This window comes from Cetorhinus maximus, chromosome 8 (genome assembly GCF_964194155.1).
Source record: "Cetorhinus maximus chromosome 8, sCetMax3.hap1.1, whole genome shotgun sequence".
In the NCBI taxonomy this organism is placed as follows: Eukaryota; Metazoa; Chordata; class Chondrichthyes; order Lamniformes; family Cetorhinidae; genus Cetorhinus; species Cetorhinus maximus.
This window is the reverse complement of record NC_135886.1, coordinates 4,575,944-4,603,557: the sequence shown is the minus strand read 5'-3', so window position 1 is coordinate 4,603,557 and position 27,614 is coordinate 4,575,944. Positions and strand designations below refer to the sequence as shown.

Sequence of the window (27,614 nt, the reverse complement as noted above, 5' to 3'; positions counted from 1 at the left end):
CTGGAATACAAGGGGGTCGATGTCATATGACAACTATTCATAGCCCTAGTTAAAGCACATCTGCAGTTCTGGCCTGGAATTTATGTGCCCCTTTCGGGCATGTTTTCAGCAGGGTATGGGGGGGGGGTGGCGCATAAAATAGGGTGGGTGCCCGGCCCACCACCACCTTCAGCCCACGCCCGAACTCAGCCTCATAGCAGGGTAGGTGGGCAGGCACTGAAACTGGCAACCTGTCCGCCATATGTAAATAAATAGCTAAGGGTCAATTGACCCTGATAACGCACTGCCCATGCGATGATATGGTTAGCGTGGGCAAACAGGTGGGAGTGGACAGGCCGTTTCTGTAAAAATGTTTTTAAAAGGGCGGGAAGTGGCAGGGTTCTATCTTCAGGTTTGGGGGGATGTTTCGCTTTGCACATCAGAAGCCAGTGCCCCTAAGATAGTTCCACCCCCTCCCTCTCCTTTCTTCCTACCCACCTGCTCTCCAAAACCTACCAAAACCTACCAAAACCACCTCCCAAAGCTGGCCAAAACCTCCCCAACCAATACCCCAGACTTGCCTCACTCCGGGATCCATTGGGCCTTCTTGGGACTGGTTGCAGTCCCGGCTGTGCCCAATAAGGAGATCTTGGCGCTGCCGGGACTGCTAGAGCTGCCTCATTCGGGAGGGATTTTCCCCAGCGAGAGACTGAGGTCCCGCTCTCCACCAAAATGTCGTGGCTGCAGGGTGGGCTGGCATGGTGTCAGTCTGCTTCCTGCTGACTTTCTGTCCGGTGGGGTCAAGCCATCTGCCCCTCTGTAAAATGCAGCCCACTGTGTTCAGCTCCGGGCACCACAACTTAAGAAGGCTTATATTTGAGAGGTGCAACACAGGTTTATTCTAAAGCTCCCTGGACTCCAAGCGTTAAATTATAAGTCAAGAGTACATAAACTGGGGCGATTTGATGATGTTTTCAAGATATCCAATGGAATAGATAGTATGGACAGAGAGAAATCATTTCTGCTGGTTGCGGAGCCTAGGACTAGGGGGCATCGCCTTAGAGCCAAGCCTTTCAGGAGTGCAGCTGGGAAACCTTTCTATGTGCAAAAGGTGGTAGAAGCTTGAAACCCTTCTTCCATAATCCGCAGTTGACACTAGGTTAATTGTTAACTTTAAGTGATTGATACTTTGTTAACCAAAGGTGTTCAGGGTTATGGGGAAAATGCAGGACCATGGAGTTAGGTCATAGATCAGCCATAAACTCACTGAATGGTGGAGCAGGTTTGAGGGGTTAAATGTCCTGTGCCTGTTCCTAATTCCCTAAGCCATTAAGTAAAAATTCTGAGTTAATTTGTTTTTTGTGCGTGACTAAGAACGGCTTTGCATCAACTTCTGAGGGAATGTTTATGGAGTGCTCTCAGGCTGATGTGGGGTATTACAGCTGTGGTCAGCCAGGGATTCAGGCCTTGCTGAATGGGTTTATCTTATTGGGTCATTCCATCAGAAAGAGCTACATCAACCACAACTTCGGCAACAACTGCAGTTCCATCAGGGAAATGAGGGAGAGGCAAAATATCATAATCATGCAAATAATTGAAAAATGTGGCAAGATTTAGAGAGAAGTATTTCCATCTCAATCAAGGAATGCAAATCCAACCTAAGGAGAGCAGCTTAAAATGTTAATATAAATAATTGTAAGTAAATGAGGGACACAGAACAAAAAGAACGCCCATATCATAAGCAAATTTTCTAAAATGGTTGGCAAATGGTATAAATAATGTTAAATTGCCAATGATAATGTTCATATTAAGTTGATCAATAAAGGTTTAATGTTTTAAAATGTTGAGGTATTAAGAGGGAGGTCTTGTGGCACAGTGGTAGCTTCCCTACCTCTGGATTAAGAGCTCTGGGTTCAAGTCCCACTACAGAAGATGTGTCCATAACATGGGAACAGGTTGATTATCAATCTGAAAATCTTTCCAATGCACCTATGGAAGGCAATAAGATTGGGAGAGAGAAGGCAACAGCAAACCACTGCAGTTATGGTCATGGACCAAACACATGGAAGTCCATGGTTGCCTAATACCCTCTTAGGGCAAGGTACCTGAAAAGAGAAAGGGGCATTAAAAGAAAGGCTTTAGAAATGTGCGTCACAAAGCCACCTATTGGCCAGGACTACACTGACAGTAAAACTGAATGGGAATAAAAGCAAAGAACTGTGGGTGCTGGAAATCCAAAACAAAAATAGAAACAGAAATACCTGGAAATACTCAGCAGGTCTGGCAGCATCGGCAGAGAAGAGCACAGTTGACGTTTCGAGTCCTCATGACCCTTCAACAGAACTAAGTAAAAATAGGAAAGGGGTGAAATATAAGATGGTTTAAGGGGGGTGGGGGTTGTTGGGACATGAAGCCAGTAATAGGTGGAGATAACCAAAAGATGTCACGGACAAAGAGGTGTTGAAGGTGGTGATATTATCTAAAGGAATGTGCTAATTAAGGGTAGAAAGCAGGACAAACAAGGTACAGATAGCTCTAGTGAGGGTGGGGTGAAGGAGTACATAAAAGGTGGAGATAAAACAATGGGTAGAAATACATTTAAAAATAATGGAAATAGGTGGGAAAAGAAAAATCTATATAAATTATTGGAAAAAACAAAAAGGAGGGGGAAGAAACGGAAAGGGGGTGGGAATGGAGGAGGGAGTTCAAGATCTAAAATTGTTGAACTCAATATTCAGTCCGGAAGGCTGTAAGGTGCCTAGTCGGAAGATGAAGGAGGAACAGCACCTCATCTTCCGACTAGGCACTTTACAGCTTTCCGGATTGAATATTGAGTTCAACAATTTTAGATCATAAACTCTCTCCTCCATCCCCACCCCCTTTCCGTTTCTTCCCCCTCCTTTTTGTTTTTTCCAATAATTTATATAGATTTTTCTTTTCCCACCTATTTCCATTATTTTTAAATGTATTTCCACCCATTGTTTATCTCTACCTTTTAGCCTTTTTAGTATTCCTTCCCCCCACCCCAACCCCACTCGAGCTATCTGTACCTTGTTTGTCCTGCTTTCTACCCTTAATTAGCACATTCCTTTAGATAATATCACCACCTTCAACACCTCTTTGTCCTTTTGTCTGTGACATCTTTTGGTTATCTCCACCTATCACTGGCTTCTTGTCCCAACAACCCCCACCCCCCCCACAACCAACTTATATTTCACCCCTTTCCTATTTTTACTTACTTAGTTCTGTTGAAGGGTCATGAGGACTCGAAACGTCAACTGTGCTCTTCTCTGCCGATGCTGCCAGACCTGCTGAGTTTTTCCAGGTATTGCTGTTTCTGTTTTTGAAACTGAATGGGAATGTTGATATAGCAATTTACAATGGTAAATGTTGGAACAAAAGCAGTCTGAAAGTTGTGATAAATGCAAGATTTATGGATTGGATGTTATTTTCACAAGATTTTTATAGGTCACATCTGAGGGAGTTGTATTTATGTTTATTATTTCATGGGATATGGCCATCGCTAGATAGGCCAGCATTTATTGCCCATCCATAATTTCCCTTGAGATGGTGGTGGTGGTGAGCTGCCACTTTGATCGGCTGCAATCCATGCTTCACCCACAGTGCTGTTTGGGAGGGAGTTCCAGGATTTTGACACAGCGACAGTGAAGGAAGATATTGAAGAATCTTTCAATAACAGTAAGATGTCTAGTGGCTTTGAGTCAGTCATGGTGATTATTACTTAAGTTTGCTGTCACATTTAGGCTTCAATGTAGGCACGTACACACATGCACTGATGAAGGTGAGGCGTATCTTCCAATGGCAGAAGTTATATCACTTAATTGACCATTACAGATATTAATGCAAAGGCCATTCAGCCCAATTGGTCCATGCCGGTGTTCAGGCTCCACACAAGCCTTCTCCCACTCTGCTTCATCTCACCCTATCAACTCATACTACATTCCTCTGTGTATTATTTTTAGGGTGGCATTAACCTGCTTAAACAGATTCTAACCCTGCCTGAAAGTGATAGACAGAGGAGCATAGTACAAGCTTATTAAAAGGCTGTAGCAGAGCTTTGCTAATAAGCCCAGAATCATTTGAAACAATTGATTGACTGGCTTCTCTCTGCTTTGCCACCACCAGATATTGCTGTTGGGAATTTCAACTTAATGATCAGAATTTGTGAGAAATATTAGCATTGTGATAAGCCTGTCCTCTGTAACGTGATCAAGACTGTCCCTCATGAATGATACTTTGGGAGCTAAAATGCTGATTTTCGTTTTAAAATTGTACATTTGGCTCAGAGATTTTAAATTGTTAAAATAAATTGCGACAGTAAGGAACATAGTGATGCAAGAGAATTTGATTTCAGCAGGGTACAAGTATATTTATTGCAATGGGCAAATTACACAAGATGTGAGTGATATATTAACACTTGCTGTTTTATTACAGTGAAGAACACAAATTTTGACATGCTGCATGTATCTTGTTTGTACCACTCAATACCACACTCTTCCTAAAAAGACATACTTTTGTGACCAACAAAGTAATGAAGCATTTGAAATACTGGAGCACTAATAGATGATATCAGGGTGTGGAGGGATACGGGTTTCACTGCTCCAGACCATGGAGTTTCTGATCTTAGCTGCAGCGATAGAGGGGTGTGGATGGAGTAAGCGAAAACGAGGGAGAAGATAGTGAGATTATAAAAGCAAGAAAAGGAAGATAGTGAGATTTGCATTACACAACTCTTCGTATTTCTCATTTAGAATAGAATGGGAGAAACCAGATATCAAAATAATTACTGATCAAGCATCAAGACATCAAGAAGTTATTACTTCACCCTAGTCAAACAGCTAAATAGTGAACCTAGCTTTTCAACACTGTTCGAGGTCTTTTGTTAGAAAATGAGTAATGTTGAAAGCTTCAAGAATACATTCACATATCCAGTTTCTTTAGCCATTTAAAGACTAATTTTAAATCCTATCTAATCACAGGAAAATAAAACTACATTTCAACATTTCTAAAAAAAAATTTCTATAAGCTTAAAATTCAGGTGTCTGAATCTATCAAAGCTCATTTCGTTAGCTTTAAAGGCAAGATCAAAATAACAGGATACTCAGAATACTCCTAATCTTAACATTTTGAGTGTCATTATATATCTCAGCTTGTACCTGAACTCATTGAATAAATATTAAAATATATTAATTGCAGTTGAACTAGCAAGAAACCTTGTGAACATAACCCTCTGATTTATATGTGTCTAATCTTGTATTAAATTTTAAGCAAGCTATAGATCTATGGTATATATTATTTTATAATTTGTCTCTGTAATACTGTATGAATGCACTAATGGGCCATTAATGCTGTTAACTGACCCTTGCTAATCAGAAACACCACCACCCAATAAAGTTGCTGAGAAAATAAAATGTTAATTCACTTTTGACTGCCTGGATAATAGCTCCACCCCCAACACCACTCAATCCTCACCCATCCCCAACTCTTTGTTAATCTTCGCTCATGCCCTCTGTACCTGACCTCTGCTCCCTGGCACCATTCCTTTCCCTTTCTTGAATACTTCATTTTAGCACCTGCCGAGGCCCAAAATACATCCTTTCGCATCGAGCCTGATGGTCCACCTCCATTAATCCCCCCTTCACAACATTGCTGCCTCCAATCTGAACGCTCCATCTCTCTCATACCCACTCCCTCCTGCTGCAGCCAACCTTTCTCCAAAAGACTCCATAATATCCCCAAGCCCAATATATAAGTTATTTAAAAAGGAAATTACCATCAACCTGGTTAAATCAAGGTGAAATCCCAACAGCTCTGATGGTTTTACAAGTGTGCTAACCTGTACTTGGCATTTGCCTACATAGAACATAGTGTATTACAAGAAATTTCCCCTTAAACTGAAGCTCAAATGTGAGGTCTGTAGTAAAATTTAAGCCAGGATTTGAGAACTTCAAACTGTGAAGAATGGAATGTATATTTATTGGTTAAACATACTTTAAAGGCCACAGATAGTTAATTGATCTTTGCTAGAAGTGGTTTCCTTGCTATGGGCCACTGTGGGCTATGGTCAGATGAAGAATAGCCACTTGTATGAGGTACCAGAGGGTGATCATTGCACAGAGAACCAGTGTGAGGTATGTCTTGAGGGAAAGGGGGAGGGATTGGGCCGAATACCAGCAAAATAAAAACTCAATGAGTTGATGCTGTTGAGATTCCTTTGCATTCTCCAGCAGGCAGGAAGAGGAAATGACTCGTCTCCTGTAGAGAACAGGGTCGCTGTTCCAAGTACCTTTTCTTTTTAACTCACTTATGAGATGCAAGGGTCGCTGGAAACCAGCATTGTTGCCCATCCCTAATTGCCCTTGAGAAGGTGGTGGTGAGCTGCCTTCTTGAACCTCTGCGGTCTGTGGGGGTAAAGGGACCCACACAGTGCTGTTTTATTCTGATTATACTCACTCATGGCAGTTTGATACAGCTGAATGGGCTACCAGGCCATTTTAGAGAGCGGTTCAGATTCAACCACGTATAGGTCAGATCCGGTAAGGATGGCAAATTTCCTTCCCTAAGGGACGTTAGTGAACCAGATGGGGGTTTTGCAACAATCCAATACATAGTTACATGGTCACCATTGCTGATATTAGATTTTTGTTCCAGGTTTATTTAATTAACGGAGTTGTAAAGGGATTTGAACTCGCATCTCCAGATGATTCCTACCGACCTCTGGATTACTAGTCAATAAAGTATCTACGATGCTACTTCCCCCTTCTGTTGAGCTCATCAAATCAGTCAGCCTGAAATATATTCATTGCCACTCTAGTCACATACTTTATGGGCCGCGGGCAGGGTGGTGAGTGAAGAATAGAAAGAGAGGGGTTAGTAACTACAAAAGACAATATACGCAAGAGTCCAGCTGGATTGGCCAACAGTTAGCACAAATGTCTATGGAATGAAAAGAGAAAATGAGATGCCAGGATAATCAAACTATGTTTTAACAGGACACTTTTTGCTATAGCTTCGCATCAAATTTGTGAAGCTGCTGAAAGCACGATTGTGAAGACTGCAGTGGTTTGAATGGCTTCCGCCGTTCCCGAGCTCTGCCTCACCTTTAATTGGTCCCATAATTGTGCGCAACAATTTTTGCTCTCGTCAGATATTCTGGAGTCATGCAACATTAATAACGCCAGCGCTGGGAGAGCACGCAACTTATTTATACACACTAATAATTTAACGCAATGGGTGTACTGGTTTGATGGATGTGTAGCCAGCATCGGGGACGGGGGAGCGGTTTAAAGTCAGCGATGAGAATTTCATGTTCTGAGAAGAGACTTGAGATAGTGAAGTTATTTCCAGTGGAGCAGAGAAGGGTAAGAGGAGATTTATTAAGAGTTCTGATAGACAGAATACAGGAAGATTATGACGGAGCACAGAATGCCTTGCCACAGGGAGTGGTTGAGGCAAAGACCATTGCACCATTTAAGGAAAAAAAAAATCAATTAATTATTCAATGCAGAGGAAGATGCGAGTCTATGGGTACACAGCTGGGAAGTGGGATTGGTTTCGGATTGGTCCAGCAAAGATCCGACACAGGCACAATGGGCTGAGTGGCCTCCTCCTGTGCTGTAAACATCCATGGATCTGATTCTTCTACAAGGCCTTTGTTCAATCACGATCTGAGTGAAGACATTGTTGCCAAAAGCAACGTTGGACCACTGCCTGGACCTCAACGGAGAAAAATACAGCAGCTTCCATATTCCTGTAGACCCCTGTTCCTTTATATATGGGATATAAATTGTCACTGTACAAAATATCTCTACAGTATAAATACAGTATTCATAGACTTTTTAAAAACAGTTGCAAGGTCAGCAATTTTAACAAAAATAGATTTTTTTTAAGGCAAAATTATTAATTCTACCAAAAATAATATACCTTTTTCCCCAGATGAATTATACATATCTATAATTTAGAAATCAATTTCAAGATCTAAAGACAGCTAGAGGTGAGTGATACAGACACTAAAATACTAACACAGATGTGTACATTATTTGTGGATTAATAATATCCTGAAACACAGACTGAGGACACTTTTCAATATTAATCATCTTGCAGAACAACAAATGGCCAAGCCATCGGATGAACAATGTTACTCCCTTGGATAATTTACCAACGACAACAGGTTGGAGGCAGAAGATAATAATCTGGTGTCACTTTCCACTATTATTAGGCCTGAAATACAAAGGAACTTCTTTTCTCACACCCAAGTTCAGCTGAAGCACTTAAATTGTCAAAGGACTGTATTTGCACCCGAACAAAAAAAGGAATTTTACTTTGTTTCACTTCTTCAAAGTTGCCAAGGCATCTTAACCATCCTCCCATCTATCAGAACAGAAGACCCACTTACTGGGAGATCATAGGGTTGCATGAGCCAGCAGAGTCCGTAAGGATGGCCTACCAGCTTGGTGGAGCAACTTATCCAGTGGTTTATTGGCTCGGTAAAGAAGGTAGATTGGGGTCTTGGTGACATGACAGAAGTGACTGGTAAGAAGGCCCATCAAAAGAGGTGAAAGCAGTCAGGTGGGACATTACACCATGGACTAGGAGATGTCATGTTTAAAAATGCCTGCTTCTGCTACTATTGAATTGCCAAATTTGGGCTAGAGCAACACAGTATTACTGCGGTTCCATATGGTGCACTGCCGTCCCTGGAGTACAGGCCATACATGCCCTCAGAGGCTCTAAAGGGGGGCAATTACAATAAAAGTGGAATTTTTTTAAAAAAGGACCAGATGTACAAAATTGATAACTTGAGAGCATTCCTGTCTGAAATGTATATTGTGTTTTGAAACTTTTTGGAGCATCAGCACAGGAGTGTGATACTCGTCTACAACAAGGTCCTCTACGAGTGATCTAAAATCAACAAAAAAAAAGTGGTTGCTGCAATTAATACTAAACTTCCAAAGCTTTCCAAAAATGCATGACCCCGTTTACAAGACAGTGCACTGGTGCATCTCAAACCTTACAATGTGCCACAATCGAGCCATGTACTGGAGTACAACAAGGCTGCTGCCCATGGTTGGCATTGAAAGAGCTGAAGAAATGGTTAAAACAAGGCACATGTTACTGGTGATGAATCCCTACTGAGATTGGAATCGATTCAGAACAGTATGGCGTTGTGTTATGATTATGGGGTTAATGACTAAACATTCAGGTGTTTGGCACATCAACAGAGCACTTGCACCATAATCAATACTGGTTATTCGTCAACTTTCATCTGATTTTTCTTTCTGAATTGTTTTCCCGCCATTTAGAAAGTACAATTGGGGTTGAGACAAATGGACGAGACAAAGCCATGTTGTGTTTGCAATCAAAACTTTTTCTCTTCCAATGGGGGAATTCTGTGACAGGCCTAGTACCCGGGTCATTGCCAGCCGCACACTCCAGTTTTGAATGTGGGTGAGGTTCATTTGTGTGTCTCAGTGTATTTAGCTCTCGCCTACTCCTCCAAGCAGCTGGTAATGCACAGCAGCAGGCATACCCTGCTACCTCACCTCAGCTGATGAGCTAAACTAAGTGAGGGCATCATCGGCTTCGTCTGGTGTCGACAGGGGACGTCACCCCCTGCTAAGTTTGGAATGATGGAAGAGACAGAATCCTAGCAAGAGGACAACGGCTCTGAAGGCGGACACCAGCAAGATGTGTCACACATCCAGGGCACTCTGCTGATGGACAGGGCTTGTCAGTGACCTCGGCAAAAAGATTGGGGCCTTACTGAGTATCATCCCATAGTTAGGAGTGAAACCTAGGCGCAAAAAATGCCATTGCTTACAGAGAAAGCAACTGTGCAACATTGCACTCCATCCTTGGGAAGAGGAAGGAATCTGAAGAGAAAGGAGGATGATATTTTCTCCTTGTTCTTCCCAACTCACTCGGCGAGATGACCTAAGTCTCATGTTTCCGCCTCCTTCAGTTCTGTTGCTCGGACCAAAGTTTACAGAGGTGTGTGACAGGAGCCTGGGGATTTCCCCTTTATTTTCCTTATTCCTCGTAAGCAGATGTTAGACGACATATCGGCGAGTCACTGGAGAATAATACCCGGGTTCCCTGTTGGCGTGGGGACATGTTACACCATTGAATATTGTTAAATTTTTTAAAAGCTGCCTTGTCATTGCAAGTGCAAACAAAACCTCTCCCTCAGCAAGCAGGCTGGGCACAAAAGCTTGTGCAAGTTCACCAGTAGGTTATGGTGCAGACTTAAAAGGGCTTAAAAATACGGGCCCATAAAAATAACATTGTCACCCCCGCCCACTCCCACACATAAAAATCCAATACCAGATATTTTAGTAGAACATTTGGATACACCACTTTTACTACTACATTCATTTGGACCGGTTCCCAATGCAGGTCTTTGAAGATGCCAGGTGGCATTATTATTGCCCTTGGCCAAGTTACACACTACCATGGAGGGTGGGGTGGGGTGCAGCTGTAGACCTCCATGGGAGAATGGGCCACCTTGACCAAATAGCCTCCCTCACCTTTGTGATCCACACAGCATGGAGCTGGACTATGGCTGGCGATTTGGTGATATGCAGTGAAGGAGTTTGTTTAGGGGAATCCAAAAGCTTTACTCTTCTTCCACCTTGCTGAAATGGTTGCAGAGTTATACTTTCAGAAATATGAGCTTTGGTATTTTTCTTTTTAAAACGGTTATAGATTCAAATCTTACATAGGGGCTAGATAAGGAACCTATTTTTGAAAGACACATTAAGGAACAGGTATTCGAGTCCTTGTGTAAACAATGCAGGTTAGCATTTGAAAGGCTTTAAAACCCAAATTAGGATACTGTGAAATAGTTCTGAAATTTTGAGGTGTATGAATGGATTCAATTAGAAATTGGAATAGTGACAGGACTTGATAAGCAACAGATGTTTGTACATCAACACTAAATGAAAGCCATACAGTCTCCAATCAGTGGAGTAGATTCACAATCAGATCTGAGAGTTATAAAGCAATAAGAAAATCAACGACCCAATTATCTCTCCAGGTATCTGTATAAGTTTCTTTAACTCTACATTCTGGTCTTGGTTGACAATTGTTGTGCTTATAATATTGTGGTAAAACTCAATATCACTCACCTCCAACTGTTACACTACCCCATAGTAGAAAGAGCATCATCCCTTCATTACATCACACTAAATACTTTTCTAAATCATTTTTATCAAAAACTATTTTGGTTGCAAAATAAATAGCCACTGTCCCAAAGAAGGCCGCAGAGATCATGTAAGCAGTTACTGTCTGTGTAAACTGTACAATTGTTCCCATGAGTAGTGAGGGAATGACCTGAGAAAGAAGGAAGGCACTGTCCAGAATAGCTAGGTCAAGGCAAATCCCCCTCCCCATAGTTGACTGTTCACTGTCAGTAGACCCGGCAGCCACGACAATCTCACACTGAGAGCCACGACTCTGAGAGACGTTGCTTCTCTCTGGCAGCGGGCCTTTGGAAGACAGTAGAGGGGCAGATGTAATTAAATTTCCATTTTGATTATATGACTTATGATTCAAGATTCCATTTTGCAACGATGCCTTTTTCTCAATCTGGCAACCGCCATCTTCGCGTTCAGTAAACTTGTGTTTGCAAAAATATACCTAAACAGGAGGAAAAAAAACACAAAAACATGAGCAATATCGATCAGTGATGGAACACCTGTATAGAAACGGATGTACTGCAAACGCTGAAAACTGGAAATAAAAATTAATACCAATCACGCTGCATCTGAAAGAGAAAGACAGGTGATGGTTTCAGATGGGATACTTCACCAGAACACTTTGAAGGAGGGTTCACCCCAAAAGGTGAACTTGTTTTCTGTGTCTCCGTAACTCCTTCAACCCTACAACCCTCCCAGATTGTTTTGCTCCTCCAATTCTGGCCATGTCTGCATCCCTCGTTTTAACTGCTCCACGATTGGTGTCCATGCCTTTAGCTGTCTATACTCTAAACTCTGAAAATCTCTCCCTAAACCTCGCTGCCTCCATGTCTGCAAGTACATAAGAACACAAGAAATCGGAGCTGGAGTAGACCATACGGCCCATCGAGCCTGCTGTGCCATTGTGGGGTGGATCATGGCTGACCTTGGGCTTCAACTCCACTTTCCTGCCCCTTCCCCATATCCCTCGATTCCCTGAGACACCAAAGATCTGCCTATCCCAGCCTTAAATGTATTCAACAATGGAGCATCCACTACCCTCTGGGTAGAGAATTCCAAAGTTTCACAACACTGCCTCTTCCTTTAAGACGCTCCTTAAAAAAAAAACTCTCTCTGAACAAACTATTGGTCACTTGTCCTAATACCCGACTATGTCAAATTTAATGATCCTGAGAGTGTTTTGGGTGGCCTTGCAATGTTAAAGGTGCTTTATAAATCCAAGCTGCCGGTGTCCTTTTACCATGTATTGAATGGCCTGATACTCATTTCCAGTCTTTTCAGTTCTATACTGGAATAAAATTCATGAGATTAAAATTCAATAATCTGACCAAGGGGCATAAACGGCCATAAATCTGAAACCTAAAGTTGGATTCTGGCCTGGTTAGCATGAAACTTGGACCTGGAGATTCTGCTGTTTTGGGACTGTTGAATATTCCATGCCCTTGTCACATCACAGCATGTATTGAATGATTAAACTGCATGTTCAGTTGAAAAATAATCTGCAGCTCACTACTGGGAAATTTTATCTCTAGTTCAAGTTCCCTCCGTTAGAAAACTCTTGTCTACACACTCGTATAATCAGCCGACAGATCAAAGAGTAAGCAGTGTACATAACTTTTGCAATTATTGTCTAGACTCATCCCAGTCCTTGTGCATTACCTTTATGCATATTTCCCAATGAGATTACGTTGATGTGATCACGGTATAGAGTGTAAGGGAAGGGTTAAGTCTGCTAATATTATACTGAAGCCTGAAGTCTGCCAATATTATACTGCTATTTATTGGTCTTTGTATTGTAACAATAGTAACTTTCAGCCTTTGCCTGTTCAGCAGGGACATCTAAGTCAGTTTAAAGTATCACTGGGCCACTGATCCAGGGCTAATCTTAAAGCAATGGCCATGGTAACTTCAGTGACTCTAATTAAAAAACACGACACTGCAAACTGCAGAGAATTTCTGTCAGTTGACAGCACATGCAGGAAAAACAGTTTGTTTTGCAAAGGAAAACGCTTGGGTCGACCTGGTACCAAATGGAACTAAATCAAAGACACACTTATAATTAAAAGTTTCACTTGGTGGAATGGCAATTATATCTAACAAGAGTGAAACCAATTGATGAGGTACGAAGTAGGGGAGCCATGCTACACTGGAGAAAAAGGTCTAGCTAGAACTAAAGTTACTGATAAGGGATAAGTCAATTAAATGCTCCTCAAATGGAGTTGTATTTTAATACGTATATAATTATGCAGTGGAGTTGTGTGAATTTGTCACATGACAGGAGAAAGGGTAATGTATAAAAAATTGGTGTGAAGAGCATTTTGATTCATAATTTCCAAAGCTACCAAGGCAGAATTTTCACACATTTAAAACAATGAGCAACCTATTAAGTGAGTGTTTATGTCCTGCACCATGTACTGTGTGGGTGGTCTCGCGCCCGATCCAACTGAGTGTAAAATGACGCGTGATGATGTCGGGCCTATTAAGGCCATTAAAAAGGTAATTAGAAGCACCTCACGGTTGACGGGCAGGCGAAAAGGCCAAGCGCGGGCGGGATGAGGTTTCCAACATCAAACAAAAATAAAATAAAAACGTTAAAATTTATTCAATAACCATGTCCCTGCTCATGTGACAGAGGCACATGAGGGGGACACGTTTTATAACATTTTAAAATTCTCTATTTCCACGTCTTAAAACCCTTCATATCCTGCAGGCAGCTCTGTGCCTCAGGGAGATTTTCAAGCGCGCAGTCGCCCTCCTCCCCCCCCCACCACCCGCCCAGGCAGCGCTGAGCGCTGCTGCCCCTCACGTTTCCCGCTGGGTGGGTCCGAATCGGCCCACCGGCATGAAATTGCGGACCGGTCCGGATCGCGGGCAGGGGTCGTCTTCCCAGCCGCCCCCCAGCACCCCCACCACCGAGCCCGCCCGACAGGGGCAAAGTTTTGCCCTACGCTTTATAAATCTGTGCTACAATGTTCAACATAAGAATTTCATTGACCGGATGAATAAATTATAAACTGGAAGGTCTATCTTCTAGCAGAAAACATATTTAACTGAAGGGGGAAAAACACAGTCTCTAAGAGGGGTAAATTTCGAGTGCTAGTTTGACAGAATATTGCTCACTGACCTGTTTTTCCTTATGATAAAGGGAGTTCAACGTGTAGGGTAGGATTTGTAGAGTTGAATATGTAAACCCTGTTAGTGCAGACATCGCTGTCACCAGAACCACACTCTTCGAAAGGCATATGATGATGGCAGAAAAGGTAAAGAAGGCTATGCTGGCGAGGTATACTGCTTTGGTTCCAAACCCCTTCACCAGTTTGTCCATTATTGCTGAGCAGAAGATTGAGAATGCGCACTGTAGAAAAAGACCCATACTGCCCATTCGAACACCTGCAGGAGGGAAGGGTAAAAAAAGACACAGTTAAGATATAGGTACATCTTTACAGGAATACTAAAACTTTCTTGGAATCCCAGCATTGACAATGCAGAATCTGCAGTATGATTTTAGTTTTTGATTCCAACTAGTTATTTTGATGTCACCTATTACCAATTAAGTTGTTACATAGTATAATTTCTTGAGGTTATTGCCATCCAAGGCATTCCAAAAAAATATTCTAATTGACAAGTCAGGAGTGTGATGGAATACTCCCCACTTGCCTGGACGAGTGCAGCTCCCACAACACTCAAGAAGCTTGATAGTGTCCAGGACAAAGCAGTCCGCTTGATTGGCACCCCATTCACAAACATTCGCTCCCTCCACCACCGACGCACAGTAGCAGCAGTGTGTACCATCTACAAGATGCACTGCAGGAATTCAGCAAGGCTCCTTAGACAGCACCTTCCAAACCCACGACCACTACCATCTAGAAGGACAAGGGTAGCAGATAGATGGGAACACCACCACCTGGAAGTTCCCCACCAAGTCATTCACCATCCTGACTTGGAACTAAATCTCGCCGTTCCTTCCCTGTCGCTGGGTCAAAATCCTGGAACTCCCTTCCTAACAGCACAGTGTACCTGCACCACATGGACTGCAGCAGTTTAAGAAGACAGCTCACCACCAGCTTCTCATGGGCAACTAGGGATGGGCATTAAATGCTGGTCCAACCAGCGTGAGTGAATAAAAAAAAAACCATTAATAACTCCCGATTTCTATATTTCTCAGCTGGAAGATGGATTCTTCTATGAATTCTAGTCCATGTGTCTTTACGTTCTTGCTCATGAGGAGTTCACATAGGTTTACAGGGTATTGGCCCTTTCTGTGGAATCGCTGGCAATGTGTGATCACGCTGAACCTTTAGAAGCCATTGATCCTGCGTTTGACTTACTTCCACCAATCGAGGCAAACCGCGATAACTTTCTACCATGAGAAATGTCATGCTGTGTGCTTGACTATCTGCTTTTGAATGATCTGAGTTGAGTTACAAAGCCAGTTACCATCCCCACTAATTAGAGCGGCCCAAAGACTTGTCATCTGCTATTCCACCTTTACTCTGTTTGACATTTATTGTTTATACTCTTGCTTATAAATGTCCACAGCTTCTTCACTGATGGGTGCAAAGCAGGTTGAAAAGTTGAGAGAAATCTCTCCAAGAGAATTCCATTTGGGCTATAAAACGCTTTGGGACATCCCAAGGCCACTGAAAAGGCTCAGTGGGGAAAGGCCACTGTCCAAGGCCCTCCTATAGCACATCAAGGGGCTGGGACCTGTGTAAAGCCCCTCAGGCTGTATGCACCAGAAAACGTTTGACATGAAATGTAAATATACATTGTAAATATCGCCTATAATGGCCCCCGATTTCAATTTTTCTCAGCTGGTAGATGGATTTCTATTCCATGTGTTTTTAGGTTCTTGCTCATGAGGAATTCAGGTAGATTTACAGAGTATTGGCCTTTTCTGAGAGAATTGCTGGGCACCTAGCCGTGCTTCACTTTGTGTCATGTCAAATTGCAACAGTTTTATAACGTGCTTGTACATATTTTATAAATTTTATTTTGTGGAAAGACATCCTGAGGTAGTGAAGGCACTGTATTACCCACCAATTATCACCTGTGGGTGGAGGGGGAAGATTTCTCCTTCTCATGCTCTGTGTTGCTATTTTAACCAATGTACCCACCTTCCAGTTCTCAGCCCATGCATCATTCTCTGGGATAGAAACCGGTTGGCTGACTTGCTCCTTGTTCAATCACACCATTGTAAGTAACCCAGGTTCTCCCACCTTCACGAATACACTATCTCTATTAGAGCTCTCCAAGTCTTTCCTCGTCCACCTGTTCTCCTCCACCCCTCCCACCCAAATTTTGCCCCCCTTCTTCAAGGGCAGTGACCTGTTTCACCCTTATAGTCACATCAGAGATATTAACCCTCTGGTTTGTGACCCTAGTGCTGATTGCCTGTCTGATCCTAGACTCTATGTTGTTTGACTGTGAGGAGGATCACAGCTAAATCCAATCCTACTCTCAACCAATACTGAAACATGCATACTTTACACCCACGAGTCACTAGAGACTGTTTAATTTCACCCTCCTCAGCATATTCCACACCAGCACCCACACCCCCACCCCAGCCCAACACGTCCATGGATACAGCTCTCCTACTTTTTTTTCATTCATTCATGGGATGTGGGTATTGCTGGCTAGGCCAGCATTTACTGCCCATTCCTTAATGCCCTCGTTTAGAGGGCATTTTTAAGAGTCAACCACATTGCTGTGGGTCTGGAGGCACATGTAAGCCAGACCAGGTAAGGACAGCAGATTTCCTTCCCTAAAGGACATTAGTGAACCAGATGGATTTTTAATGATAATCAGAAATGGTTTTGTGGTCATCATGAGACTTTGAATTCCAGATTTTTATTATCAATATTGCCCAGGGACTAAACACATGACCTCCACAACTCAGTACCACACCAGGCAGTGCCTTAACCCAAGGAGGCATCGGGCAGTTGGTCTATATGTCTTTTACATAAATCATTTTGTGACAGAACCACTCCAAAAGACTTGAGCAGGTGCAGTACTGAAAGGGCTGCAGAGCTGGAGGTGTCATAAACAAAGAACAAAGAAAAGTACAGCACAGGAACAGGCCCTTCGGCCCTCCAAGCCTGCGCCGATCATATTGCCTGTCAAACTAAAACATTTTGCACTTCCGGGGTCCGTATCCCTCTATTCCCATCCTATTCATGTATTTGTCAAGCTCCCCCCTCACCCCATCTCCTCTCTTTGAAGAAAAGCAGGGGGAGTTCTCCTCAGCATTCACCAACGTCACAAAATCTCAAACTGATTATCTGGGCATTATCACGTTCCTGCTTCTGGGAGCTGGCTGTGTGCTAATTGGCTACCATTACAACAGTGACTGCATTTCAAAAGTACTTCTTTGGCTTTGAAGCTCCTTGGGACATTCTGTGGCGGGGAAGGGCGCTATAGAAATGCAAATTTTTCATATTGTTTCACCTGGAGCAGTGAGAAAACAAGACTGTTTGGATAAGGTATCTGAAAAACAGACTGTGCCTTGTGCATGCCCCGTGTTTCTACAGAAGGGAAGCATGAAACTGGGACTTTGCCTACTTCACCTTCTCTGCAAACGCGCACAGTAATCCTTTTCCTAAAAAATACTTCCTGATAAAGTAACCAAATAGATATGGGCTCCTTAGGGTTGTTGCTCAACACACTAAAAGCGCAAACTGAATGTGCGAACACCCTCCCACTGGTTACATAATTCGTACAGTATTAAGGTAACCAGTGATCTCATTTTACTAACACTGATATTGGCTAAAAAGAGCCAAGTTTTATTGAATTTAGACATCAGCTGTGTTTAGTGTAAATCTGACTAATGCTCAAATGTAGCTGCCGCTGCAGATTTTCTGAATAATAAAAAAAAAACCTGCTTTTCAACATTAAACACGTGCCCAACCACGCAGGAATATAACTCGGGCAGCAGTTACTCTGCACCAACATGTCTGCCCATGTATGGGAGAAAGGAGCAGGAGGGAGACTCTGCTAACCTCTGGTCCACTTGACGCAAAGCCAGGTCTTATTGTCTGGACTGAAGCCAGACAGGAGGAGGTTTCCCATGTAATGCTCTTTGAAAAGAACTATTGAACGCACAAGTCAAGAATCATGAAGATTCTGACATAAGCTGGGACGTGTCACGGGACTCTTTTGAACATTTATTTTTGTTTGGAACTTGCAAGTAATGAAAAATCAGAAGTTTTAGCTTCCCCCCACCCCCCGCCCCATGTTAGGGGGCAATTTGATAAATGATCGCACGGGCAATTGGAGTAACAGGGTCTTGGCTTACACCCCCTAATTCTACATTGTTTCTCCCCGCACCACCTCCACGACATTTTCTCAATGGCAAGACTTTCCCAGGGGGAGTATAGTCATTGGTGCTCGCAGCTCCCTAATGCTTGGTTTGAATAGTCATTTTCTCATGGTCTTGGTAGCTAATTTCATTGAGATAGGGGGTAAACAGCATTATAGCCACACTTGGTCCTGTTCTTACCCAAAGGCTACATTTACATAGAAGGCCCTACGGTCTACGTCAGTGTTCATGCTCCACACAAGCCTGCTCCCATCCTTCTTCATCTCATCCCCATTAAGCTACCCTTCAATTCCTTTCTCCCTCCCCTGTTTATCTAGTTTCCTCTTAAATACATCCACAGTATCTACCTCAATTACCGCTTGTGGTAGCAAGTTCCACATTCTAACCAGTTTCTGTGTGAAGTTTCTCCTGAATTCTGTATGGATTTATTAGGAAATATCATTTTTATGGCCCTTAGTTATGTTCTCTCTGTGACTCATCCGTCCAATACACTTTCCAGTGCACTAATTCACCTCGTAAGTGCGTCCAACACAGTAGCTAGCCCAATACACGAACTGACGGAATAACTTGTCAAAGTACTGATCTGATGAAGAGTCATACGGACTCGAAAGTTTAACTCTGTCTTCCTCTCCGCAGATGCTGTCAGACCTGCTGAGTTTTTCCAGCTATTTTTGTTTTTGTTTCAGGTTTCCAGCATCCACGGTATTTTGCTTTTAACTTGTCAAAGTAATTGGGTTGAATAACTCATTGCACAGCCTGACATAGCAACATCGCAAATAAGCTCCTTTGTTATTATATCACCGGCTCTGTTTAAGTAGAAAGATTTAAACACCAGAAGGTGTCAACCTTCACCCACGTAAAAAGCATTATTGCTGTTTATGTAAAAATATATAGAATTAATATACGTTTGTAACATATTTCTCTTGCTGCTATAAGAGGTACTAAATTGTATAAAAGAAAATGAGTCGACATCTCTGTTAAATAATGATGAGGAATCAACTCTTGACGGCAATTTCTAGGCTTATGTTTCCACGTAGAGATCACAGGGGTTTAATTACCCCTGAAAGTGTTAAGACAGTCTTTCTGCGCTATTCGAAATGCATTACCTAGCCTGTTTGTTTTAAAAATGCTCATCTTGGCCTCATTGGCAGCGCTTCCATTTCTGAGTCAGAATGGTTTTAGCACTTGAGGGCAAAATCTAGGTCGACTCTTCAATGCAATATGAAGTGCAGCCTCATCGGAGGTGCCATTTTGAGGTGAGCGGCTGGATTTTTGCAGAGACGGGCTGACTCTGGAGGCCTTATAAAAATGTCAGGCGGGACCTGGTTCCTGTCCTCAATGCTGGCGCCAGAAGCTTTTTGCCAGTGCAGGATAAGGGTGTGGGTAGTGAGCCTGCACACTGCACTCATGACCTGGTTCCACTGCAGGGATAAGCATCTCAAAACCCCACCCTCCCCACTGGCAATTTTTGTGGAGCCAGCCAGCCAGCCAGGTTCTCAGGGTTCACAGCCCCTCAGGTGAATTGTGAGTCAGCCTGGATATGGGAACCTTTAGAAAAGTATGTTTGACAGGTGATTCCTCCATGCCCCCTCCATACTCACTCACCCAGTATACACTATGTACAGAACCAATGAGCCATATAATAATGACAAGTCTTGAAGTGCTCATGAAAAAAAATCACCCATTCAGAAATCTGCTTTGAAAAAAAAAAACTGCTTCCTTTTACAACCTTATGAAAGTTTTAGTCAGGCAACTGCCATTCAGTTTCAGTAACAGAAGTTTTATCCCACTGCACCCCTCTTAATCTTGTCCAAATAAACATATTGACATTGAAAAACATACCAAAAACGAATAATTTACTTTAACCTCAAAAGATGCCAGTCAATCAAAGCTCTAACGTGCCACTTCATGCCCCTGCTGAGCTAATCCATTAGTGACCTTGGAGCTCAGCCATGCATTCATAATGAGGCCATCTGGAGAAATAGATGTCCACCCATCCGTTCCTGTTGATGCAGTTGTCAGATGGCCTCATTGTGATTGATTGGTTGGGCTCCAAGGCCCCCATGGATTAGTTCAGCAGGGTCTGTTTATACAGGCTGAAGTTGAATATTAGCTTTGATTGATTGATTGATATCTTTATGAGGTTATAATACGTTATTCTTTCTTTGAATTATCTTTTCAATGTCCGCATGTTTATTTGGACAAAATTAAAAGGTGTGAAGTGGGGTAAAGCTGTGGTTATTAAAACTATGAATGGCAGTGTCCGATTGACACATTTAAGGTGGTAGGAAGCAGCAGTTTTTATTGCAAGCAGATTTCTGAATGGGTGTTTTTTAATGAACATTTCAAGACTTGCTATTGTTATTATGTGGCTCTTTGTTCTGTACATAGTGATTATGGGGTGAGTGGGCATGGAGGTCACATGGGGCATGGAGTAGAAAGGAGGTGGCATGGGGAGTGGGTGGGGGATGAGGGGTGAGGGTTAGAGAGCCTAAGCCTTTAATACAACTGGGACAAAGTCCCAGAGAACTGAGGTGGGCCTTCTAACCAGACTGTCTCACCTGCCTCCATGGCTGCATCCAAACCCCTTCTGGGGTCAGCCGGCCCGACTTGAACCCGCCCCCATCTCCCCAGAGCAAAAAACACCATGTGCAGGGCCATTTGTACGGAGAAGGCTCTGCCAAGTTGGGAAATTTCCCGGGTCAAGCTTCCCATATTGTTGGCAAAAACCCGGCCTGATATGTTAGACCAAGGCCTCCTTTAGGTGACATGAAGGTCCCATGGCATTGTTAAAAGATGAACAGGGAGTTTTTCTGGTAACATTTCTTCTCGAGCAATACTGCCAACGCAGACTAACTGGTTAGTAATCCCATTGTTGTTTGTTGGACCTGCTGTGCTTCATTTCCCTACATAGCAACAGTGGCTGCACTGATTTAAAAAAAGATGAACCCGTGGCAATAAACCAAAATTGTAACGTTGTAGACGTTTGTATTTTCCAATTTAGAGCCAAAGCCAAAACCGATGAAGGCAAACGGATATATTCAGTCAGACTGATACTCTTCAGTTATGGTACACACTTTCTCCTTAATTTCTTACGTGCTAAAGCCACTGTACCTTCGTCATAACGTAGCCTGGCTTCACTCCCAGGATCTGCATTAGGGACACCGTGGTAGAGCCCCTCCCCCACAAAGTCTGTGTAGAACATCATGAACGTCATGAGGGCCATCCAGCTGTAGAATTCGGCTACAACCAGCTGACGGATCACCTTGGGAATGCGACAGTACAGGTGGTAGAGTTTGGGGATCAAAGTGCAACAGTTCCTCAGTACTAGAAGGTAGTGCCTTGTGCGCCAAAGCATACTCGTGGAGCAACAACAGTACCTTGCCAGAGGCTTAATGACTTCCTTTGGTGAGATGTCGACAAGTCCATCCACGTTACTACAGTTTTCCTCAGATACAAAGAAGGTAGCGAGAACACACACAATAAATATGGCAGCCAGAAGTGTGAAGAGACAATCTTCCTGCTCACCAAGGTAACTGGACAGAAAGGTCCTTTTCCAGTCAACTGCTGTCAAGAGGTAGCCAATGCAACCCCCGAGGCTGATCATAAAGGAATACATGGAGAAAGCTTGCCTGCAATCTTCAGCATCATGGAACAAGTCAGACAGCAAGGCCTCGAGGGGTGTGAAACAGACTTGGCCACAGAAGTCCAACATGCAGATCCCAATGATAAGAAAGATCACATCGACCGGGTAGTCTTTCAGGTTGAAGAAAGTGGCCATCTTGCTGGCATGAGGAATGACAAAAAGACTCAGGAGGACTCCGAGGCAGAGCGCCCAAATGAAGGGACGACGGCGGCCGTATCGACTTGTCCAGTGGTCACTTGCTGAACCGATCATTGGAACAAATACAAGCCCTAGGACTGGCCCAATGCCTGTGGAGACAAAGTAAAATCGATAAAGACATCCCACATACAATGTGGCCAAAACAATTTGCCATAAATGGACAAATTTTAAAAATTACATTTTAATGGCAATTTCTCCTTCAGAATGGTAAACTTACATTTAAGTAACTACTCAATTACACATTGAGAGATCAAATGTTGGGCAACCAACTAAGAGGTAGAACCCTGAAAATTGTAGCAATTCTCATTTTCGCTCACTTATATTTTATTTGGAAGGGCAGCTTGGGCAGCTATTTCAGACAGAAGCCTGCTCATGGAGGGCTTATAGGGTCCTATTAGATCTTAATTAGCATACATGTAGGCTCCAACGCATATGTCGTATGGTCAAACCTCCAGGGCATATCGGCAGTTGCCAATTGCTAGAGGTGAAGAGGCTGATTGTAGCTGCTTTAATGCAACATTGGTTGAGACTAAAAACAAAAAACTACTGCGGATGCTGGAAATCCAAAAAAAATCAAAATTACCTGGAAAAACTCAGCAGGTCTGGCAGCATCGGCGGAGAAGAAAAGAGTCATGAAGGATCATGAGGACTCGAAACGTCAACTCTTTTCTTCTCCGCCGATGCTGCCAGACCTGCTGAGTTTTTCCAGGTAATTTTGTTTTTTTTTATTGTTTGAGACTAGTTAATAAAGCATAGAACAGGAATCTAACCAGTGACCTGGCCTGCAATATTTGATTAGATTTGCACCTTTAACAATGAAGGTATGGGGACTAGGTATATGGAGTGCTTAGTAAATCTGGCTCCACTATTCAAACAGAGTTGATTCACATTGCCCAAATTACCTTAAGTCCATTTGAAGACTGGACAATTAAGTAGTGGCAAATTAACTTTAACATAGGTATTTGTGAGGTGCTGCACTTTTGGTAGGAATAATAGAAACAATCCTTGCAAATAAAGAAACTGACTGGGGTAGAACAGCAAGAGATCTAGGAATACATATGAACAAATCATTAAAAGCAGCATCACGGGTCTGCAAAGCAATTAAAAATAATTAAAACGGAACACTAGGATTTAGTAAAGCCCTGGTCAGGCTGCACTTAGAGTACTGTACACAGCTCGTTGGAAAAGCACCAGAGAAAGTACAAAAAGATTTGCATTGATCCCATCAGAACTGAGAGGTTAAAGCCATGTCAGTCAAGATTTATAATAAGTAAATACGACGGGAAAGCCAGTGGATAAGTCAAGACGGGAACTCAAACTCTGATGTCCATACTGTGAGCCCAATAGGTGGTTCATCAAGGAAAAACATTGGGCGGTAACTTCCTCGGAGTGGTAATCGGTGTCGGATCGCCCACTCGGTGCCCAATTACTTACTCTAAATTTATTCCGTGCCTGTCTCCTCCGGCCTTCCAACTCAGGCCGGGCGAGATCCAGGCAACCCAGTTGTCCCCGAGGCCCAGGGTCGCAGTCCGACAGAGTCAGATTGAAGAAGGACACGCCGCCCCCCTACCCCCACCCTCTTTTCTTTACAGCGCTAGCTGCTGTTAAAGGTCCTACTGAGATGGACAGGTCACGGAGAAGGTAAGTGTCTAAAGTAAGTGGATAGGATTTGGGTGGGGGGGGGGGCGGAGGAGATCAGTGGGGAGAAATCAGAGCTCGGTGCGGGGTGGATATCGAAGGTCGGGGGTGGGTTGGGAGGGTGTCCCCTGGGGGATCAGTGGTGTGGGAGGAGGAAGAGAAGGGTGGGGAGGGTGGGCCTGGGTCTTTATAGTCGTTAAAAGAGGGTTTAATTCTTCTGTGTGTAACACAGTCGGAACCATCTGACGTTTGTGATTTAAAATCGCATTTTTGGATGGTTCTCAGCGCAGGGCAATTGCCCAGGGGAAGTTTGCACTCTTCTGGGCCATTGCTGTGCAAAACTGAGAGGTTTCCAGACAGATTCCCCAGCACCTCTTTGGGGTTACCCCCACCTCCCGCCCAATCCGACACCGGGGAGCTTGGAAGTTACAGCCCATTGATTCTCAACTGGGCAACAACTGAGGCGCAGTCCCAAACACAGGCCACAAGACTCTCAGTGTTAACCAAATCTTGAATACTGGACATCAATGCATTTTACTGAAAATAGGAAATTCACTCTTACATAATATGTGTAAGTGCTGAGTCTAACACCGGTGTTACACAGGAGAACCTTCGGGAATATGATACTTAACACCTCACCTGACAACTAAACCCCAAGACAACATCCTGTTGCCTAGCAACAAATAAAAGCACTTCTAATAGTAGTTTGGTCGACCAGAATAACTTACAGTAGCTCTATTTAAAGAAATGCTTAAAAACTGACTACAATCCTGTGCATCATAGTTTAATTTATGGGGCAGGAGGCAGGCTTTAATATCCATGAGAGTGCTTTGAAATAGGCACAATCTGACCATTGTTTGCAGGGGTCACATACTGTATATTTGGACCGGGAGGCCTCCAAGTTCAGATCTGATCAGATTACCGCTCTCTTATCGCAGACATCCCTCAAATTACATTTGGAGGGGCCTCATTTGAAGAGATGCTATTTCTTTCGGACATTGAAATGATACCGCGCTTCAGTATCTGAATAAGCTCCGTTAAAGCCTGAGTGGCCGGTTTGAATTGGAAACTGCGGTTTACACTGGGGCAAAAGATTCAGAAAAAAAGGGGGACAGCGAAGTGGGAGCTTGCTTGCTGGTCGACACTTGCATTTCTTTCGCTATCCTCTAAACTGAAGCTTCACCGTAAGGTGCTTCACAGGGTATTTCTGTGACAGGATTCCAGACCACAGTCAGTCAATTATCTTACACGTCCACACAAATCTGTGGAGCTTTTAAGCAGCTCTCATTTCCTATTTGGAAGCACCATCATCAACTAATATAAAAATGAAATTCCAGACATTTTTCAGAGGGTCAAAAGTGGAGGTGACGGTGGGGAGGGGGGGAAAAGAGATTTTTCTTTTGTTTTAGTTTTGAAAAAATATCGAAACAGATGTTGACATGTGATAGCTGTAAGATTTAACCAGCCATCGTTTCCTGACTTCAACAATCAGCGTAATTACACCCTTTGCAATAGATTTAGTTAGAACACGTTCTATATTTAAAAGTAAGGAGGAAGAAAAAAGACCTGGGGCCACACAACAGCAGCTGAACAGAAAATCGCCACATCACACTTGCAGAGAGAAGCACTGAACTCCCAGCCACGTGAACCAGAACACAGACTCACAGGGGAATGTTTTCAAGGATGCTTCACTCTCTGTGTCCAGTATCTCTCAAGTTGAAGGCCATTTCTACAGCTTCAGTTACTTAAGTGCTGAAAGGGAAAACATTTTACAGGGCTACTGGAAAATAGCAATTGAGTGGGCTTAATTGGATAGCTGCACCAAAACGCTGGATGGAACAGGCACAATGGGCTGAATGGCCTCCCTCTGTGCTGTATCATTCACTGATTCTATGAACTGGATAACATCAGGAGCTTAACTGTCTCATTTATACCTCAAGCCTCATATTTTCTCAATGACTGTACTCTTAAGAACACACTCACACAAACACGCCCACACGCACACAAAAGGGCACTTCATATTTTGGACAGAAACTGCTCGCCCAAAAGTGGCCATTATCCATGCGTAACCTTTTGACACCTAGTGTTGGCAGTGCACAGGTGAGTCAAATACAGTCCTCCCATGGCGTCCGCACACATGCCTGAAGATCCTGGAGGGTGCACTGTGTAGTGATCATTGTCACTCACCAGTTAGGATTTTACATGAGGAATGCTCACTTTGGTACAGTGCTAGACAGTGTCAGGTCTCCACAGGACAGACAAGAGCCAGGGCTCTGAGGGAAGCAAAGAAACTTGTTAACATTACAATAACTTTCATCTTCTAAACAATTCTCTCTCTCCATCCCTCCTTCCCTTAACATTGCAGTAACATTTCAAGTAATAAGTTATTTCCCTTTGATACTGTGGAAGGAAAAGATTTGTAAATGGCATCTTGTTTAATCATCAATTGTGAAGTATTACACACTATCTTCCTTCCCTCTGGGATTTTCTCCCACAAGTTAACCCTCAGCCCCGGCTCGAACCTACTCAATCAAAAAGTGTTGAGCTGAAATATTACCTGTGGCCACACGTGGGTGGAATGTGGGTGCAGCTAATTGTTGGCACTTAGTAACAATTTTAGTGCAATGTTAGGTGATAAAACAGCTTCATAAACACAGATATTAAAGAAGAGATTTGTGAAGGTGCATAGATCTAAAAATCTGTATCTTTGCCTTGGGGCCAGGATTTCAAGGTGTGCGTTTTCTTAAAGGTTAGTAGGAAAGGTTTCCAACCACTGCCGTCAATCTCAATGTTATTTTGTTTAGTTGCACTAATAGGTAATATTGGACTTAGCTCACACACTTTGATACTGTGCAATAGACTCTATATTCTGTCATGCTGCTCCCACCAATATCACATGTGTAACCATCACCACAACCCCCAGGTGTTACAACCCAAGTTGGATAAAGCAGCATCTTCATTGCTGGACATTTTGGTACTGTTCAGGTGGTCATAGGATGAACTATTCACACACCCACCTAATGATGTCATTGTACTCACGAGCTTCCAAAACCTTCAACAAGCCTCCTAACGAATGTGGCCCCAAGCTTTGGAATTCCTTCATAAACTTCTCCCTCCTCCAACACGCTGCTTAAAATCTACCTCCTTGGCCAAGCTTTTGGTCACTTTCTATTTCGCTTCAGCTGTTTCCCCATGTGACAGCAAGGAACAACAGACACTGTACTGTAAACCCTCTTAGTGCTAATGTGTAAAGGTGGCACCTGATGTCGCACAACCCCATGTGGACCATGGTCCTCATTCATGCCTCAGTTGGCTGGTGTCAGCAGGGACAGGGGCTGGAGTATTGCAATTGTCCCAAGTGTCTCTAAGCTAAGGGGGGGGTGGTCAGCTAGAGTTCATGCCCCAAGTTGCTTTGTGGGTGGGGATGCTCGGTAGGCACAGGACTGGATCAACTGAGATGGCCTAGATGTGGCTAATAGCAAGATGATTAAAAACCTAGGTTTTCTGATTAGTGTTAGTCTAATGCTGCATTGAGCACTTGAGGTAAATGGGTTAACGACAATTGTTGAAAATATACTGTTGGGAGCGTCCTGGCAACATTCTTTAACCTCATTCATGA

General features: G+C 43.2%; 1 protein-coding gene across 6 annotated transcripts in view; it reads right to left on the bottom strand.

The window, feature by feature from the left end:
- Nucleotides 1-4,343: 4,343 nt before the first annotated feature.
- LOC144683386 (solute carrier family 45 member 3) overlaps nucleotides 4,344-27,614 on the bottom strand; it is a 66,920-nt gene continuing 43,649 nt past the window's right edge. For all 6 annotated transcript variants that reach the window (XM_078546339.1, XM_078546345.1, XM_078546340.1 and 3 more), the window contains exons 3-5: nucleotides 21,628-22,446; nucleotides 14,320-14,585; nucleotides 4,344-11,637 (exon numbers count right to left, since the gene is read on the bottom strand). In XM_078546339.1, coding sequence (XP_078402465.1) covers nucleotides 11,179-11,637; nucleotides 14,320-14,585; nucleotides 21,628-22,446 — 1,544 coding nt within the window. In that variant the 3' untranslated portion in view covers nucleotides 4,344-11,178. The remainder of the gene's footprint in view (nucleotides 11,638-14,319; nucleotides 14,586-21,627; nucleotides 22,447-27,614) is intronic.